General features: G+C 41.8%; 2 protein-coding genes across 2 annotated transcripts in view; one reads left to right on the forward strand and one right to left on the reverse strand.

The window, feature by feature from the left end:
- The window catches only part of Cog4 (component of oligomeric golgi complex 4), a gene marked incomplete in the record, with an annotated part of 28,957 nt that extends 22,211 nt beyond the window's left edge, over window positions 1-6,746 (reverse strand). The window contains 4 exon segments of the mRNA XM_013503867.1: window positions 671-845; window positions 2,392-2,506; window positions 4,062-4,144; window positions 6,551-6,746. Of these exon segments, the coding sequence (XP_013359321.1) occupies window positions 671-845; window positions 2,392-2,506; window positions 4,062-4,144; window positions 6,551-6,721 (544 nt within the window).
- A 213-nt stretch (window positions 6,747-6,959) lies between these two features.
- Sf3b3 (splicing factor 3b, subunit 3, 130kDa) overlaps window positions 6,960-15,255 on the forward strand; it is a 49,807-nt gene continuing 41,511 nt past the window's right edge. The window contains exons 1-3 of the mRNA XM_005403485.2: window positions 6,960-7,087; window positions 10,214-10,354; window positions 13,942-14,268. Of these exons, the coding sequence (XP_005403542.1) occupies window positions 10,285-10,354; window positions 13,942-14,268 (397 nt within the window). The 5' untranslated portion in view covers window positions 6,960-7,087; window positions 10,214-10,284. The remainder of the gene's footprint in view (window positions 7,088-10,213; window positions 10,355-13,941; window positions 14,269-15,255) is intronic.

The following is a 15,255-nucleotide window of genomic DNA, read 5'->3' on the forward strand; positions in this document are numbered from 1 at the left end:
GGGCAGGAGTTTGAGACCTGAGTAGGGGAAACACATACTGCAGAAGAGAATGACATAAGCAAAGGAACAAAAGTAGAAACAGGAGAAAAGTATTTACAGAGCATTACAAGTAGTATATTTTCTGGTGTAAAGAACTCAACAAATATTCATGCAATGAGTGGGTGCATGAGTGAACGCCTCTAGAAAGACAGGGTGAGTCAAGATTACGGAAGGGCTAGAATATCAGGCGAAGAATTCATTTTAGGAATATGAGCCTGGGCGTGGCAGTGCATGCCTGTAATCCCAGCACTCGGGAGGCTGAAGCAGGAGGATTGCTGCATGTTTGAGGCCAGCCTGGGCTACAAAATGAGTTCAAGGCCAGCCTGAACTGCATAGTGAGATTCTGGCTCGAAAGGACAAAAAAAAAAAAAAAAAAAAAAAAAAAAAGAAAAGTGGGAATATGGTCAACTGCAAAGAATCTACTGGCCCAAGAATTAGTAGATACAGATTCAGTTTCCTTTTCCATAAAATAGGAATAACAACATCTGCCCTGGGATGACAGGGGATCTATATACAGCCTATTGGCAGGTAAGAGACTTCCTAACACATGCTTTTTTCCTGGTTGAGTTAGCCTCTTTCAGATTAGAGATGCTTGTCTCTAAACTAGAAATCCACACTCTCACATGCCAACCTTCCTTGCCCTGCCGGCTGAGCTCAATGACTGACTTGTCCAGGCACAGGTAGCGATGAATGTGGGCTGCAGCCTGCTCATAGTCTTCATTCCTCAGTGCACTCTGGACTCCATCCATGCAGAACTTCAGGTCTAAGATGTCATCAGCTCTTTGAATGGCCTGATAGAGACGGTTCTGCAAAAAGACTCTGCTTAGAAACAATGTCCTTTCTTTCAAAAACTCCTCTCCAGAAGGTAGGGTGACTCCAGAGCTGAATCTGGCCAACCACAGGTCCTTCTCAGCTTTAACTGGCAAACTCATGAACCATTATTACCACTCACTTAATGACATAAGACATTGGAAGTTTTATATTCATATAAGACATGTTTTCTTATTAAGTTTTCTTGTTCATATAAGAATCCATATAAGACATGGATTTTATTTCATTTTGTGGTACTGGGGATTGAATCCATAAACTCACTGAGCTGCATCCCCAGTCCTTTTGTGATCATCCTACCTCAGCCTTCCAGAGTGCTGGAATTATACATGTGAATCCCCGTACCTGGCTACACGATTTTATTAATGTAGGGAAATAACTCATTTTAATGGAAGCAGGTATGGAAATAATCCATATTTATAGTTGGGTTATGTTGTTAAAATTTACAACTGAATCAAGATGTATCTGATACTCTGGAAACATGACATTGTAATCAAGTAGGCACAAGCCTGTAATCCCAGTACTTGAGAGGCTAAGGCAGAAGGATCACTGTGAGGTTTTTTTTTTTTTTGAGACAGGGTCTCACTATGCAACTGAGGCTGGCTTTGAACGCTTAAGAGATCCTCCTGCCTCAGCCTCCTAAGTGCTGGGATCACAGATGTGTGCCACATCTGGAGGGTCACTATGAATTTGAGATTAGCCTGGGCTATAGTGAGTTTGAAGCCAGTCTAAACTATAGAGCAAGATTCTGTCTTGAAAAAAATGGCTACAAGACAATTTAAAATTATGTAGGTAGTTTATATTAAATTTGTTCTTTTTCAATATGGGTCATCTCTTTTATTTTCTTCTCTGATTGTCCTTGCTAGAAGGGATATAACACTATCTTGTTCTTTATGGGGAGGGCATTCTTTCTTTCACTAGTATGTTGCTAGCTGTAGGATTTACATAGTTGTGATTTATCAGGCTGAGAATGTTCCCTTTGGTTCTAAGGTTTTGAGTATTGGGTTTTTTTTTTTTAGACAGGGTTTCACTATGTAGTTCAACCTAGCCTTGAACTCACTCATGTAGCATAGGCTGGCCTTGAACTCGTGATGATTCCCCTGCCTCAGCCTCCCAAATGCTGGGATTATAGGCATGTGCCACTATGCCTGGCTACTGTTTTTCTGACACAGGATCTCATTATGTAGTTCAGGCTGGCCTTGAACTCACTATGTAGCTGAAGCTGGCCGGAACTTGCAGTGACCCTCCTGCCTCAGCTTCCTGGGTGCTGAGATTATAGGCATGCATCATGACACCCAGCTCTAAAATCCTTTTTACATATTGCTGGATTTGCTTCATTATTTTGTTGAGAAATTTTATGTCTAGATGCGTAAGAGCAATTGGCCTGAGTTTTCCAGGCGATATCTTTGTCTGGGTGTAGTATTTCATATTAGATTTCTATTGGATAGTGCTGCTCTAACCTTTAGATGGTGGTTTCTTTCCTGAGCTCTATTAACTCAGACATCAAAAGCACAATGGGATTACCTTGGCCAGGTCAAGCTGACGGACTTTGCTGGACACATTCTCAGCCAGGTTGCAGGTGAAGGTGATCATTCCAGCCAGCTGCTTTGCATCTCCCTCAATCAACTGCAGGTTGGGCCTGGAGACAGACATCGTCCGCACATACATATCCATTGGGCCAGAGGGTAGGAGTACAAGATGGAAACAGTTTTTTGTAGATGGAGACTGTGTCTTATATTTCTATGCAACTCAGCTTAGTTCACCCTACACACAGCTTTCTCCAAGAGTATTTTATTGTGAACTCACATACACTTAGTAAAAAAATTAGTGTCTTTGTCCTTTTTTTTGCACACCTGGAGATGGAACTTAGTGAATGCTAAGCTACAGCCTTAGCCCTTTTAATTTCTACTTTGAGATACCTGACTAAAAAATTAAGTGCTGAAACTATCAGAGTCACTCCTGAACAGATATAGCCAAAGACCTAGAGAACAGATTCTTTCAATTGCTAAACTGAGCCTAAAAACTACTAACCAACAGCCAGGAGTGGTGGTGCACACCTGTTATCCTAGCACTTGGGAGGCTGAGGCAGGAGGAATGCCATGAGTTTAAGGCCAGCCTGGGCTACATAGCGAAACCCTGCCTCAAAAAAAGACAAAACTAAAACAAAACAAAAACTACTAACCAACAACCTGAGAGGATGCTGAGAAACTTTGGGGGTGGGTACTGGGGATTGAATTTAGGACCTTGTGTATGCTGGGTAAGCACTTTACCATGAGTTACATCCCCAGGCTTTTCTTTTCTTTTTTTTTTTCCTGAGACAAGGTCTTTCTATGCAGTTCAGGCTAGTTTTGAACTTGTAGTCCAGGCTGGCCTTGAGTTCACGGCAATCCTCCTGCCTCAGCCTCTTGGAGTGCTGGGATTAGAAGTGTGCACCACTACACCACCAGGCTTAGTCTTTTCTTTTTTGAGACAGGATCTCACTGTTTCTTAGGCTGGCCTTGATCTTTTGGTCCTCTCCTGGCTCAGCCTCCAGAGTAGGTGGGATTACAGTGCATGCCACACACCTGGCAAAGGGCAACTTTTATGATTAGCAAATACACAAAATCTATAAAAGCAATGGCTTTCAAATTTGCACTATGCCCAATCACCTAGATGTCTTGTTAAAATACATATTCCTGGGCTCCATTCCCAGAGTTTCTGATTCAGAAATTTTCGTTGGGACCCCAGAACTGTATTTCTAATAAGTTTCAAAAACTCTTTAATAAATCACTGAACTATACTGTTAGGTATTCACTTAACTTTTTTTTTTTTTTTTTTTTTTTGAGACAGGGTCTCACTATGCAGTTCAGGCTGGCCTTGAGCTCACTTTGTAGCCCTGCCTGGCCTCTAAATCGAAATGATCCTCCTGGGCCGGGGATATAGCTCAGTGGCATAAGTGCCTGTCTGGCATGCACAAAGTCCTGAGTTCGATTCTCGGTACAAAAAAACAAAAACAACAAAGCACTCCCGAGTGCTGGGATTCTAGGCATGTGCCAACACACCTGGTTCAATTTTTTGTTTTTGTTTTTTTTTTTGATACTGGGAATTGAACTCAGGACCTTGCACTCGCTACGCAGGCACTTGTGCCGCTGAGCTATATCCCCAGCCCTGCTTTTGGAATCTACAACAGCTGCTGCGGGGATGCAGAGACTCACCCCATCCGGTGGAGAGTGACCATCTTACTTTCAATGGTGTTCTGTTGTTCCAAAAGAGCATCCAGCTCTCTTTCCACCACTTTCTGAAACACAGGGAAACATCCTGTCATCAGAATGATAAGAAGGAAGCTTAAAAGCTACCCAAACCAACCACTTAGCTGAGAGGCAAATACCATTTCACATTCTTTTTTTCCTTCCACTATGCTCCCTTGGACTTAAATGCTTCACTTACATGCACTTATACATTGCATAATGACCATTACCTTATGCATATCTTATTCCATCCAGCATATGACCACCACACTGGGAAGAAATAAACTTTTATTTGCTATCATTAGCACAGCATCTCATACAGATAGGATTGAAATTGCAGTGGGTAAATAAATGAAATTTACAAAGTGGCAGTCATAAACACAAAACAAAAATGGTTTTCTCGGTTCATAGTCAGTACTCAGAGGGAATAAATACAACTTTGTATTGGTTACACTATTTACTGTGCTCACTTAGTTTATGTACTCTTCTTATGCTTCAGTTTCTTCTGTAAAACAAGCCACAGGGCTGTTGTGGAAATCACACAAGGTAATACACAAATTGCTTAACAGAGTACAGGCTTAGCTGTTCGTTTTTATCAAAACAGTATCCAGAGGGCAACCTTCCCTGGCAGTCATCAACTATAAATACAGAAACAACACTGTTACCACTGTTGCATCTATGAGATTTCCTTAATTTTTCCTCTTTTTTTTTTTTTTGGTATTGGGAATCGAACTCAGGACCTTGCACTTGCCAGGGTGGTGTTTGTGCCTCTGATCTATACCTGCAGTCCTTTTTTTTTTATTTTTTTTGAGACAGGGTCTCACTATGTAGTCTAAGCTGGCCTCAAACTTCCAATGATCCTCCTGAAGGCTGGAATTACAGGTCCCTGTGCCACCATGTCTTGCCCTCCAAAGTACTGATTGACTCACTGAGTGCAAAACTAGGAATGTTATGTCAAGAACACTAAGTTTTCAAACACATGTTGCTGAAAATAGTATCAGAAACTGCTAGAGTTGATGCATTTTTTTTGTTTGTTTTTTGAAACAGGGCCTCACTATGCAGTTCACGCTAGTCTTGAACTCACTAGGTAGTCCAGGCAGGCCTCGAACTCAGTGATTCTCCTGTCTCTGCCTCCCAAGTGCTGGGATTAGAGGTGTGCATCACCATGCGTGGCTGCATTGATGTAATTTTTTTTTCTGTCTTTTTGAGTCAGGGTCTTGTTATGCAGTTCAGGCTGGCCTTCAGCTCACTTTGTAGCCCAGGCTGGTCTTGAACTTGCAATGATCCTCCTGCCTCAGCCTCCTGAGTGTAGGGATTATAGGTGTGCACCACCATGCACAGCCTAATGCAATTTAATATTTGAAAATATTTAAATATGTCAATGTCCTCCCTCCAAGGCTCATCTGTGCTGAAACTTACTTAAAAGTTTGGTTTGGAAAAACAGCTGCTGAACTTTTTAGATCAGAACATCACAGGTATAAGAGATGAAGTGACTTGTCCAAGCCTAGATGGTTAGGGCTGGGGATTTAGCTTACTGGTACAGTGCTTGTCTGGCAAGTGTGAGGTCTTGAGCTGATTCCATGTACTCAAAAAACAAAAACAAAAACAAAAACACGTAAGGCATGGTGGCGCATGCCTATAATCCCAACACTTGGGAGGCTGAGGCAGGAGGATTGTGGCAAGTTCAAGGCCAGCCTGTGCTACAAAGTGAGCGAGCTCAAGGCTAGCCTGAACTGCATGGCCAGACCCTGTCTCAAAAAGACAAAAAAAAAAAAAAAAAAAAAAAAAACTAAACACTTACGCCTCAATCTTAAAAGTCCTAGCCAGAAATGATGGTCTGAGTCTGCAACCCTAGTTACTTGAAAGGCGAAGGACGAGGACCCCAAGTTCCAGGCCACTATGAGGCACCCAAAGAGACCCCGAGAGACACACACTCTCACACTCAACTTGCCTACAAAGCTGAACACCAAAACTTAACCGAAACGCTAAAATTACACCCCTAAATCATTTCCTACAAGAGGAAGTCTGAAAATTCAAATTCATTCGCAGTGACTTCTCGCCTAAATGAGATATCGGGAGATGTTCCATAATTTTCAATTTCTACGCCCGTGCAATTCTTATTTGGAGCACTAAGAGACTGCCGCATACTTCAGTCTAACGTTGCTCAGGGGGATAAATACTACAGTGACTGCGCACCAAGGAAATCAACGTCGGGTTTGGGGAAAGAAGGTGCAGATCGCACAGGTATCAGGGAATACAAGCTTAGGGCATCTGACAGAGTGAACGAAGTAGACAGACCTCCTCCAATACCTCTACATGCTCAAGCTTCTTTGCCAGGTGCTTTTTTATTTCCCCCAGTAAGGAGAGAGCTCCCCCAAACCCGGATTTCCCAAAACTGACGGCTCCTATGCCCGACGACCCTGCGTCCTCCTGGAGAAAGCGGCTCAGCCCCCCACCTCCTCGCCGCAGAGCCGTTCGTACACAGCTTCCAGCTCCTGCAGCTCAGTCAGGGATCGAATAAGGTCGGTGGAGATTTCGGAGCAGCGGGCTCCCCCCACCCCCTCTGATGGCTGGGAGACCCCTGCTAACTTCTCAAGTGACTCGAGGTCCGCCATCTTGGTCCTCATCCGTCACTTCCGGGCCAGCGAGTTTCCTTCCCCGTTGGCGCTCCGGGACCTTTGGGCTGCCTACTGTAGTGCCCAACTAACATTTTTAAACCTACTTAAAAAAAAACCCATCAATTTTCTATCATCCTGTAAAGTTAGAATAATATTGTATTTTCAAATAATTTTTAAATGCTGACGGAAGCACTTAAAAATTTTTATAGATACATTCTTCAGGCGCGGGTTGGGTACCTTTTTCCGTCGCGCGCAGGCGGAAGGCCCCTGTCTTGAGGGCTAATGGCGGACGCCGGTGGGTTAACGGTGATAGTGGTTTAGGCTTCGGAGGATTCAGGATCCATCGGATACCTACGCCATCCTTCCCGCTGTAAGGTAAACAAGTAGCCTTACGACTTCTCCGGCCTTGGGATAGTTGAGAGCGGCCACGTAGGAGGGTCTCCGGCACTGCGGCGGGAGTCTCCGCGGCACTTTAGGCCGGAGTGTTTGTGCTAGGGCACAAGGACGTGTACGGGAATGCATCCGCGGCGAAAACGGCTTTTTGTTATCTTTTCCTGAGCCGTCCACAGAGTGGGAACGAGGCTTGGCTCAAAATAAGGCTTGTAGAAAGTGTCCCGTTTGTAGCCCCGTGGCCTGGGAGACGTGGGAGCTATGAAAACGAGCGGGAAGGACATCCGCCGCGGGAAACCGTAAACCAGAAGGTGGAAAGACTTAGAAAGTATAAGTAACAGAGACAGTGGTTGGAGCCAGAGCTCTGGTTTCCGTTTGTGTGCACTGGTAATCAACGTGTTTCGTTCTCTGAATCTCAGTTTTCCCCTGTGCAAAATAAGGTATTTTTTTCTATGTAGAAAACATTGCAGTCAGAATGCGATGATTACACTTTGGTACATGGAGAAGACATGGAGTGAGCTAGCCCACAAGATCCTTGTAGTAATCTCAGTACTCTCTTAGACCTGGGGGAAAGTTGCAGTATAAGCCTCCCAAGTTTTAAGTATTACTGTTGCCTGGTACATAGTTCTTTAGTAGTGACTGATCTTCCTCCAGAACGCACCTTTCTCCTTAGCCAAGGTAAAAGTGTAGGTGGAGAACCTGGATCCACCTAGATTTGGGGAAAATGAATCCCTAGGTTTGTAGTGGGTAGTAGCCATTAAAAAAACCCGGGCAGGGGATGGGGATTTGGCTCAGCAGCACAGCGCCTGCCTGGCACGCGCAAGGTCCTGAGTTCGATTCCCGGTACCGGAGAAAAACAAAAACAGAAACAGAAAAAAAAACACAAACCCGGGCAAGGGCTGGGGATATAGCTCAGCGGCATAAACCCTTACCTGGCAAGCTTGAGGTCATGAGTTCGATTCCTGGCACGAAAAAAAAAAAACAAAACAAAAAAACAAAAACCACCCGGGGAAATAGCCTGAGTTTTTCCATTCAATTGCAGTGAAAGCAAAACAGCTCTTTGGGAGCTGTTCAGGGTTTCAGAGTTAGCTGATGGTTTCTCCAATTTTTTTTCTGTGTTTGTGACCCTAGGGGAATATAAAGGTATGTAGGGAAATCTCCCATTCTGGATCCTTTTCTAGACTGGATGATTGACTTTGTTGCATTGCAAGCAGGGACGGCCCAGAAGCAATATTTACGAGAACAAGCTTGTAGTCCCAGCACTCGATGCTGAGGCAGGAGGATCACAGCCAGTTTGAGGCCAGCCTGACCTACATAGTGAGTTCAAGGCCAGCCTGCACTACAAAGTGAGACCCTGTGTTACACAACAGCAACAACCTTCCCCCAATCTAACCACTCCTTGATTATAGAGCTGTATATCAGGTGCAAAAGAAAGCTACACAGAGATACCAAAGTCATTTGTTTGATTAGCATAGGTCAAAAGTCTTAAAACGTAAATTGGGTTTTGAGGGAACAGGAACTCACATTACAGGGCATGTGAATTGGTAGGGTCTCTCTCTCTCTCTCTGTCTCTCTGTCTCTGTCTCTGTCTCTGTCTCTGTCTCTCATAGCCTGGCCTTGAACTTGCTATGTAGCCTAGGCTGGCCTTGAACTCACAGTAATCCTTCTGCCTCAGCCTCCCAGGTGTTGGGATAACAGGTGTGTGCCACCACACCTGGCAGTAGGGTTTCTTTAAAAGGCAGTTTTGCAGTATCTCAACATTTCATGTGCATGCTGCACATGACTGTAATTGTAGCACTCAGGAGATTGAGTCAGGAGAAGTGAAATTTCAAGGCCAGCATGGGCTACATGGCAAGTTCAGTGAGTTCAAGGATTGTCTGAACTACCCAGTGAGACCCTGTCTCACAAAACCTTAACACCTTTCATATGTATGAATCCCTGAACTCACCAATTCCACCTATAGGAATTAATCTGAGCGATAAACTCACACATATACAAGTGAGGTATTTTCTTTGCAGCCCTGTTAATAACAGCAAAAGATTGGAAACAACTTGAATCTTCATTAGTAGAGTTTTGGCTAACTAACTTCTAACTATTCATTGGAATACTCTGCAGCTGTAAAATTGCTATCTGAAGGTGGTTAAATTTAAAAAAATAGGTTGCAGTATAATGGGTATAAAATATAGTACCCAGCCTTTGGTTAAAGAAAGGAGGTAAAACATATAGCATATATGTATACATATACATAAATCACAGATGGATACAATGTAATTTGGTGAAATTGATGCCCCCAGGAAGAGTTGGGTTTTGAATACTGAACCATGTTAATACTATATATAAACATAGATCTATGTAGTTTTTTGATAAAAAAATATAAATATTACCATTTCCTATGTACTAGGCAAGTGACCTTTTTGAGGTGGTACTGGAGATTGAAACAAGAGGCTTTGCACTAAACTACATAAATCCTCAGTGTTTTTTAAAACAGGTTTGAGACAGGGTCTTTTTTTTTTTTTTTTTTGTACTGGGAATCGAACTCAGGACCTTGTGCTTACCAGGAACACACTGTGCTGCTGAGCTGTATCCTCAGCCCATTGAGACAGGGTCTTGCTGTTACCCAGGCTGTGCTCAAACTTGCTATCCTTCTACCTCACCCTCTTAGACTGAGTGCCACTCTGTCCAGCTAAGTGATTTAATTAATATCCAAGCCTTAGTTTTCTTACCTATTAAATTGGTAAGAGTGTAAAATTGCATACTTTAAAAGATTGTTGTGAAACTAGAAGCAAAGCAGAAGCTGGGCATGGTAGTACATGCTTGTAATCCCAGCACTCGGGGGGCCTAGAAGTGATCATCACTAGAAGATGATCACTTCTAGTTTGAGGCCAGTCTGGACTATGTAGGAAGACCCTCTATCTCCAAAAAAAAAAAGCAAAGCTGATAGCATGGGGTGTGGTCCTGTATATAGAAAGTACTCCTAGCAGTGATTATGTGTGTGGTACTCTTCAATAGGCCTTACTCTGTTAATTCTGCTTCCTTACCTAGATAGCTCTATGTAAAACTTTCTGTAGAAATAACAATTGCTCAGTTGCTTTTCTGATTTTGTGTCCTTAGCTTGCTTTGACTTGATCTTGTTGGTATAAAGCAAGGCCTGGAATACTGAGGGACTCAGTTTTGCTGTCATCATGTTCCTGTACAATTTGACCTTGCAGCGAGCCACTGGCATCAGCTTTGCCATTCATGGCAACTTCTCTGGTGAGTTCTTTAGCTACTGTCTTTGTAAATTGAGTTAGTACATACTATATTTTGCTTATATCTTGTGGAGGAAATGTTTTCCATGTATAAGAAAACAATAGTTGGTAAATATGAACAATTCAAATCTGGCTTGTAACGTTTGAGAATTATGTTAAATTGAGCCCTATTTTCTGTTACCTAATTTCAGATGTGTTTCTTAGCTTCTTGGTGTGTAATGATTCTTTTTTTAATTGTAACTTTAAAAAATTATTTACTTTTATTACATGTTTGCAGTGCATGATTACATTCATTGTGGGGAGTTGGTACGTGTACATAACACATCTTGGTTATTTTCACTTTCTCTCCCTTTCCTCCACAGTATGTAATGATTCTTATCAGAGGTGTATTTTATTTCTTGGCTCTTTCCTTGGTGTTAGGTTGTCTGTATATTGCTGTGATGCATAATAAGATTGTAAGTCATGATCCTTGATACTGAATTGGACTTTAAATTAGGAAAGAAGAATGTGTGAAGGTATTTCTCAGGTTTCTCATTTCTCAGAGAAAGTAGTTTTTTTTTTAAAGGAGGATTGAACCTTGTGTTGGTTCTTGGAAAGACTGTAGGACTTTCATGTAAAAAGATAAAGTTTAGGTAGGTGTTGCTGCTTGGAGAGAAATGTCATTTGCTGCTGTTTATTCACCAGCTACATTGTGCCATGAAAAATGAGTGAAGTGGTAAGGGATAAATTTTTCTTTTTTGTTAGTATATGTTTGCATGTATAGTAATTACATTCATGTTGGGGAATGGTATATCCACATATTGCAGTGGTGGGGGGCTCCTTTTAGAAAGAGGAATTAAAGCGAGATTTGTGAAATTTTGATTATCAGATTAAGAAAAGAAATATTAGGCAATAGAGCTTTATAGAAAAAGAGGTACTGGGGCTGGGGATTTATCTCAGCAGCACAGCGTCTGCCCAGCAAGCGCAAGGTTGTGAGTTCGATTTCCGGTACCAGATAAAAAGGGGGGGAAAAAAAGAGGTACTAGTGTGTATAAAATAAACCTTTTCTTGCCACTGTAGATGAAACATTTGTGAGTTAAGTTAATCTCCCCAGTAATAAGGCAACTCATGAGAATTTTTTTGAGGATACAGTTTAATACCTTTTCTATGGCACTTAAGCAGGAGCTAATCTGCAGAATTCACTTTTCAGGTAAACATTATTTTCTCTGGTTCTTTTTACAGCTGTTACTGTGCTTCTGATGGGTTTACTTGAATATTCTTTGCTACCGTTTTGTTTGTTTTATTTTGAGACGGGGTCTCACTATGCAGTTGAGGCTGGTCCTGAATTCACTGTGTAGCTCAGGCTGGCCTTGAACTCATGGCGATCAGCTCAGCCTCCTGAGTGCTGAGATTACAGGCATGCACCACCAGGCCCAGCCACTGCCCTTTTAAAAAGAAATTATATGCGTGGGTTAGTGGATAACAAAGTGAAGTGTATGGGTTTCGAGACTGGGTAGCAGAGAAAATAGTATGTTGACAGCAGGTTGGTTGAATTTTTTTTTTTTTTTTGTCAAATTTTTTTTTTATGCCCTTTTTTTTTTTTTTTTTTTTTTCAGGAATTTGTCAAAGGGTACCAGGAATCGAACTTACAACCTCATGCTTGCCAGGCAGACACTCACCACTGAGCTATATCCCTGCCCCTGGTTGGTTGAACTTGGAGGGGCAGTTTGTGAAGGAGGAATTTATTTTAAACATTTAACGTCAATGCATCATGGTAGCATTGGAGTAACAGGCATGTTAGGGACAAAATTGGCTGTTACATGTTTGGAGGTGTTGATTTCCCTTATAAAAGTGAACATTAGTGGGTTTAGAAATAACAAGGTATATATTAATTGGCAGCTTCATAGCTTTCTTGGCACACTACATGGAATTACACTGAAAGTTAATGTATTATAATGATTTCTTAGAGCACTACCCTTCAAGATGGACTAGAGAAAGAGTATCTTTGGAAGGTTTTATTTATTCTTTTTGGAAAGCATCCATACATGGTTGCTGGATTTTTTTTTTTTTTTTTCTTTTGTGGTGCCAGGGATCGAACTCAAGGCCTCATATTTGGTGGGCAAGTGCTGTGCCACTGAACTACATCTCCAGCTCCTGGAAGGATTTAATTGTAAAGTTGTTAAATATTATACTGTTGGCCCTCAGTGTCCATGGATTCTGGAGCCAAGGGTTTCAGATCTGTGAATTTAAGCAGCTACAGAGCAAAAATAATTCAGTAAAAAAGAATGGCACTTAGCGAGTAGAAACTTTTTGTCATTATTCCCTAAGTAATACAGTGTAACAACTACAGCTATAGGATTTATATTGTTAGGTATTGTATGTAAATAATCTTTTTTGGGGGGAGGTGGGTACCGGGAATTGAACTCAGGATGTTGCGCTTGCCAGGTAGGGACTTGTGCCGCTGAACTATATCCCCGGCCCTTGTATGTAAATAATCTAGAGATGATTTTTAAAAAGTTTTTTTTAAGAGACAGGGTCTTAAGTGCTTGCCTGGCAAGTCTGAAGTCATAAGTTTGATTCCTGGTACAAAAAAAAAAAAAAAAAAGACACAGGGTCTTAAGTTAGGGATGTGTCTCTGTGGTAAAATGTTTGCCTAATGTAGGAAACTCTGGGTTTGAGCCCCATCACTGAAAACAACCAACAACAACGAAAACGTGACACAGGGTCTTCCTATGTCCCTCAAGTTGATTGGGAACTCCTGGGCTCAAATGGTCGTCTTGCTTTAGCCTATTAGGTGCAAGCTACCATTCCTGGCTTTAGTTGATTTAAAGTATGCAGGAGAAAGAGTGTAAGTTATGTGGAAATACTAAGCACTTTAGATAAGGGACCTGAGCATATATAGAAATTTGGTATCTGAGGGTGTCCTGGAACCATTTCTCATGGATACAGCAGTACTGTATAGGCAGGTCTCAGTTGTACAGATTGATCGCGGATCTTAGGGAAAAAAAATTTAAACTTTGTAAATTCTCTCCATAGTGTTTTTTTTTGTTTTGTTTTGTTTTGTGTTGTTTTTTTTTGAGGCAGGGTCTCATTATGTAGTTTAGACTAGCTTTGAACTCACTATGTATACCAAGCTGGCCTTGAACTCACAGAGATCCTCCTGCTTTAGCATTCTGAGTGCTGTGATTATAGGTGTTAGCCACCACTCCTGGCTATTTTTTTTTTTTTTTTTTTTTTTTTTTTTTTTTTTTGAGACAGGGTCTCACTGTGCAATTCAGGCTGGTCTTGAGCTCACTTTGTAGCCCAGGCTGGTCTCGAACTCTCAGGCTGGTCTCCTTCCTCAGCCTCCTGAGTGCTGGGATCACAGGTGTGCGTCACCCCACCACTTGTGATCCTTTTTTTTGGTGACTCTTAAAAGCCTTCTTTGGTGCCACTTTTTGTTAGATCTCTTCAGCTCTGGGAAAAGTACATTTTCAAAAAGAATAAAATTAAATTGAATAAAATTGAGTCCTCAATTTACTTGATTATAATTCTCTTCAATGGCATTTGCTATCCAGGTTATTTTTTGGATGAGTTGTGCTTGTGTATGATCTTCATTTTTTGGTTTTCTAGGAACGAAACAACAAGAAATTGTTGTTTCCCGTGGAAAGATCTTGGAGCTGCTTCGTCCAGACCCTAACACTGGCAAAGTGCATACCCTCCTTACGGTGGAAGTATTTGGTGTTATCCGGTCACTCATGGCCTTTAGGCTGACTGGTGGCACCAAAGACTACATTGTGGTTGGCAGTGACTCAGGTCGGATTGTTATCTTGGAGTACCAACCATCTAAAAATATGTTTGAGAAAATTCATCAGGAAACTTTCGGCAAAAGTGGATGCCGCCGCATTGTTCCTGGCCAGTTCTTAGCCGTGGATCCCAAAGGGCGAGCTGTTATGATTAGTAAGTGACTCTTTTCTAGTTCTGTTGAGCGGATCTCTGATTAAATGCTCATTTGGAGATAACAGTGCTGTGATCTTGGCATTGCGCCAGTGTGTCACTTATATCAGTGAAGTTTTGTATTATATTTAGATATACTCTGGTTTAGGGTTGCATCTTTAGAAGGTGTAATTTCTTTTAAAACAGTGGGGAAAATCTTAAAAAATCTACCTATTTTTATTTCTCACCTTGTTGGAGATAGTTGTTTTTCATTGACTTTATCTGTAGCAAAGACTGTGATAAGAAGATTTTGTTACTGGACAGTGAAAATAGTTGCTTTCACTAGCCTGAAGTGATGATTCACATTCATGTCTCTTCTCTGATAAACTTTGAAGAAAATTCTGTGTATCTGATCAGGCCTCTAGATGGCAACACTCTCTGAGTAGTCACAAAATCATTTGCTCTAATATCTAATTCAAAGAATAAACCTATTTATTTATTTATTTATTTATTTACTATGCTTGATCTTAGCCAAAAGGCCTAGAAGCAGTTATTTATTTATTTAGAGACAGAGTCTCACTATGCAGTTCAGTCTGACTTTGAACTCCCCATTTATCCTAGGCTGGCCTCTTAGCTTGTCTCTTTCCTCCAGAGTGCTGGGAATTATAGACAGGAGCCATAACACCTGGTGCTAAAACTAGCAATTTTACTATGTTTTGGTTTCCCAATGTCCTTAAATTGAAGGCACATTAAAATTTTTTGAGGAGTTAGTGGGCTATTAAGATTCTTACTGGGGGGCTGGGGATTTAGCTGAGCGGCACTGCGCCTGCCTGGCAAGCGCGAGGTCGTGAGTTTGATTCCTGGTACCAGGAAAAAAAAAAGATTCTTACTGGGAAGGATAGGTCCAAAATGATGCCGGGTGTGGTCTTGAACGCCTGTATAGCACTTGGGAGGCTGAGGCAGGAGGATCGTTGCGAGTTCGAGGCCAGCCTGGACTACAAAGTGAGCTCA

The sequence above is a fragment of the Chinchilla lanigera genome, unplaced genomic scaffold (genome assembly GCF_000276665.1).
Source record: "Chinchilla lanigera isolate Chin_1 unplaced genomic scaffold, ChiLan1.0 scaffold00083, whole genome shotgun sequence".
In the NCBI taxonomy this organism is placed as follows: Eukaryota; Metazoa; Chordata; class Mammalia; order Rodentia; family Chinchillidae; genus Chinchilla; species Chinchilla lanigera.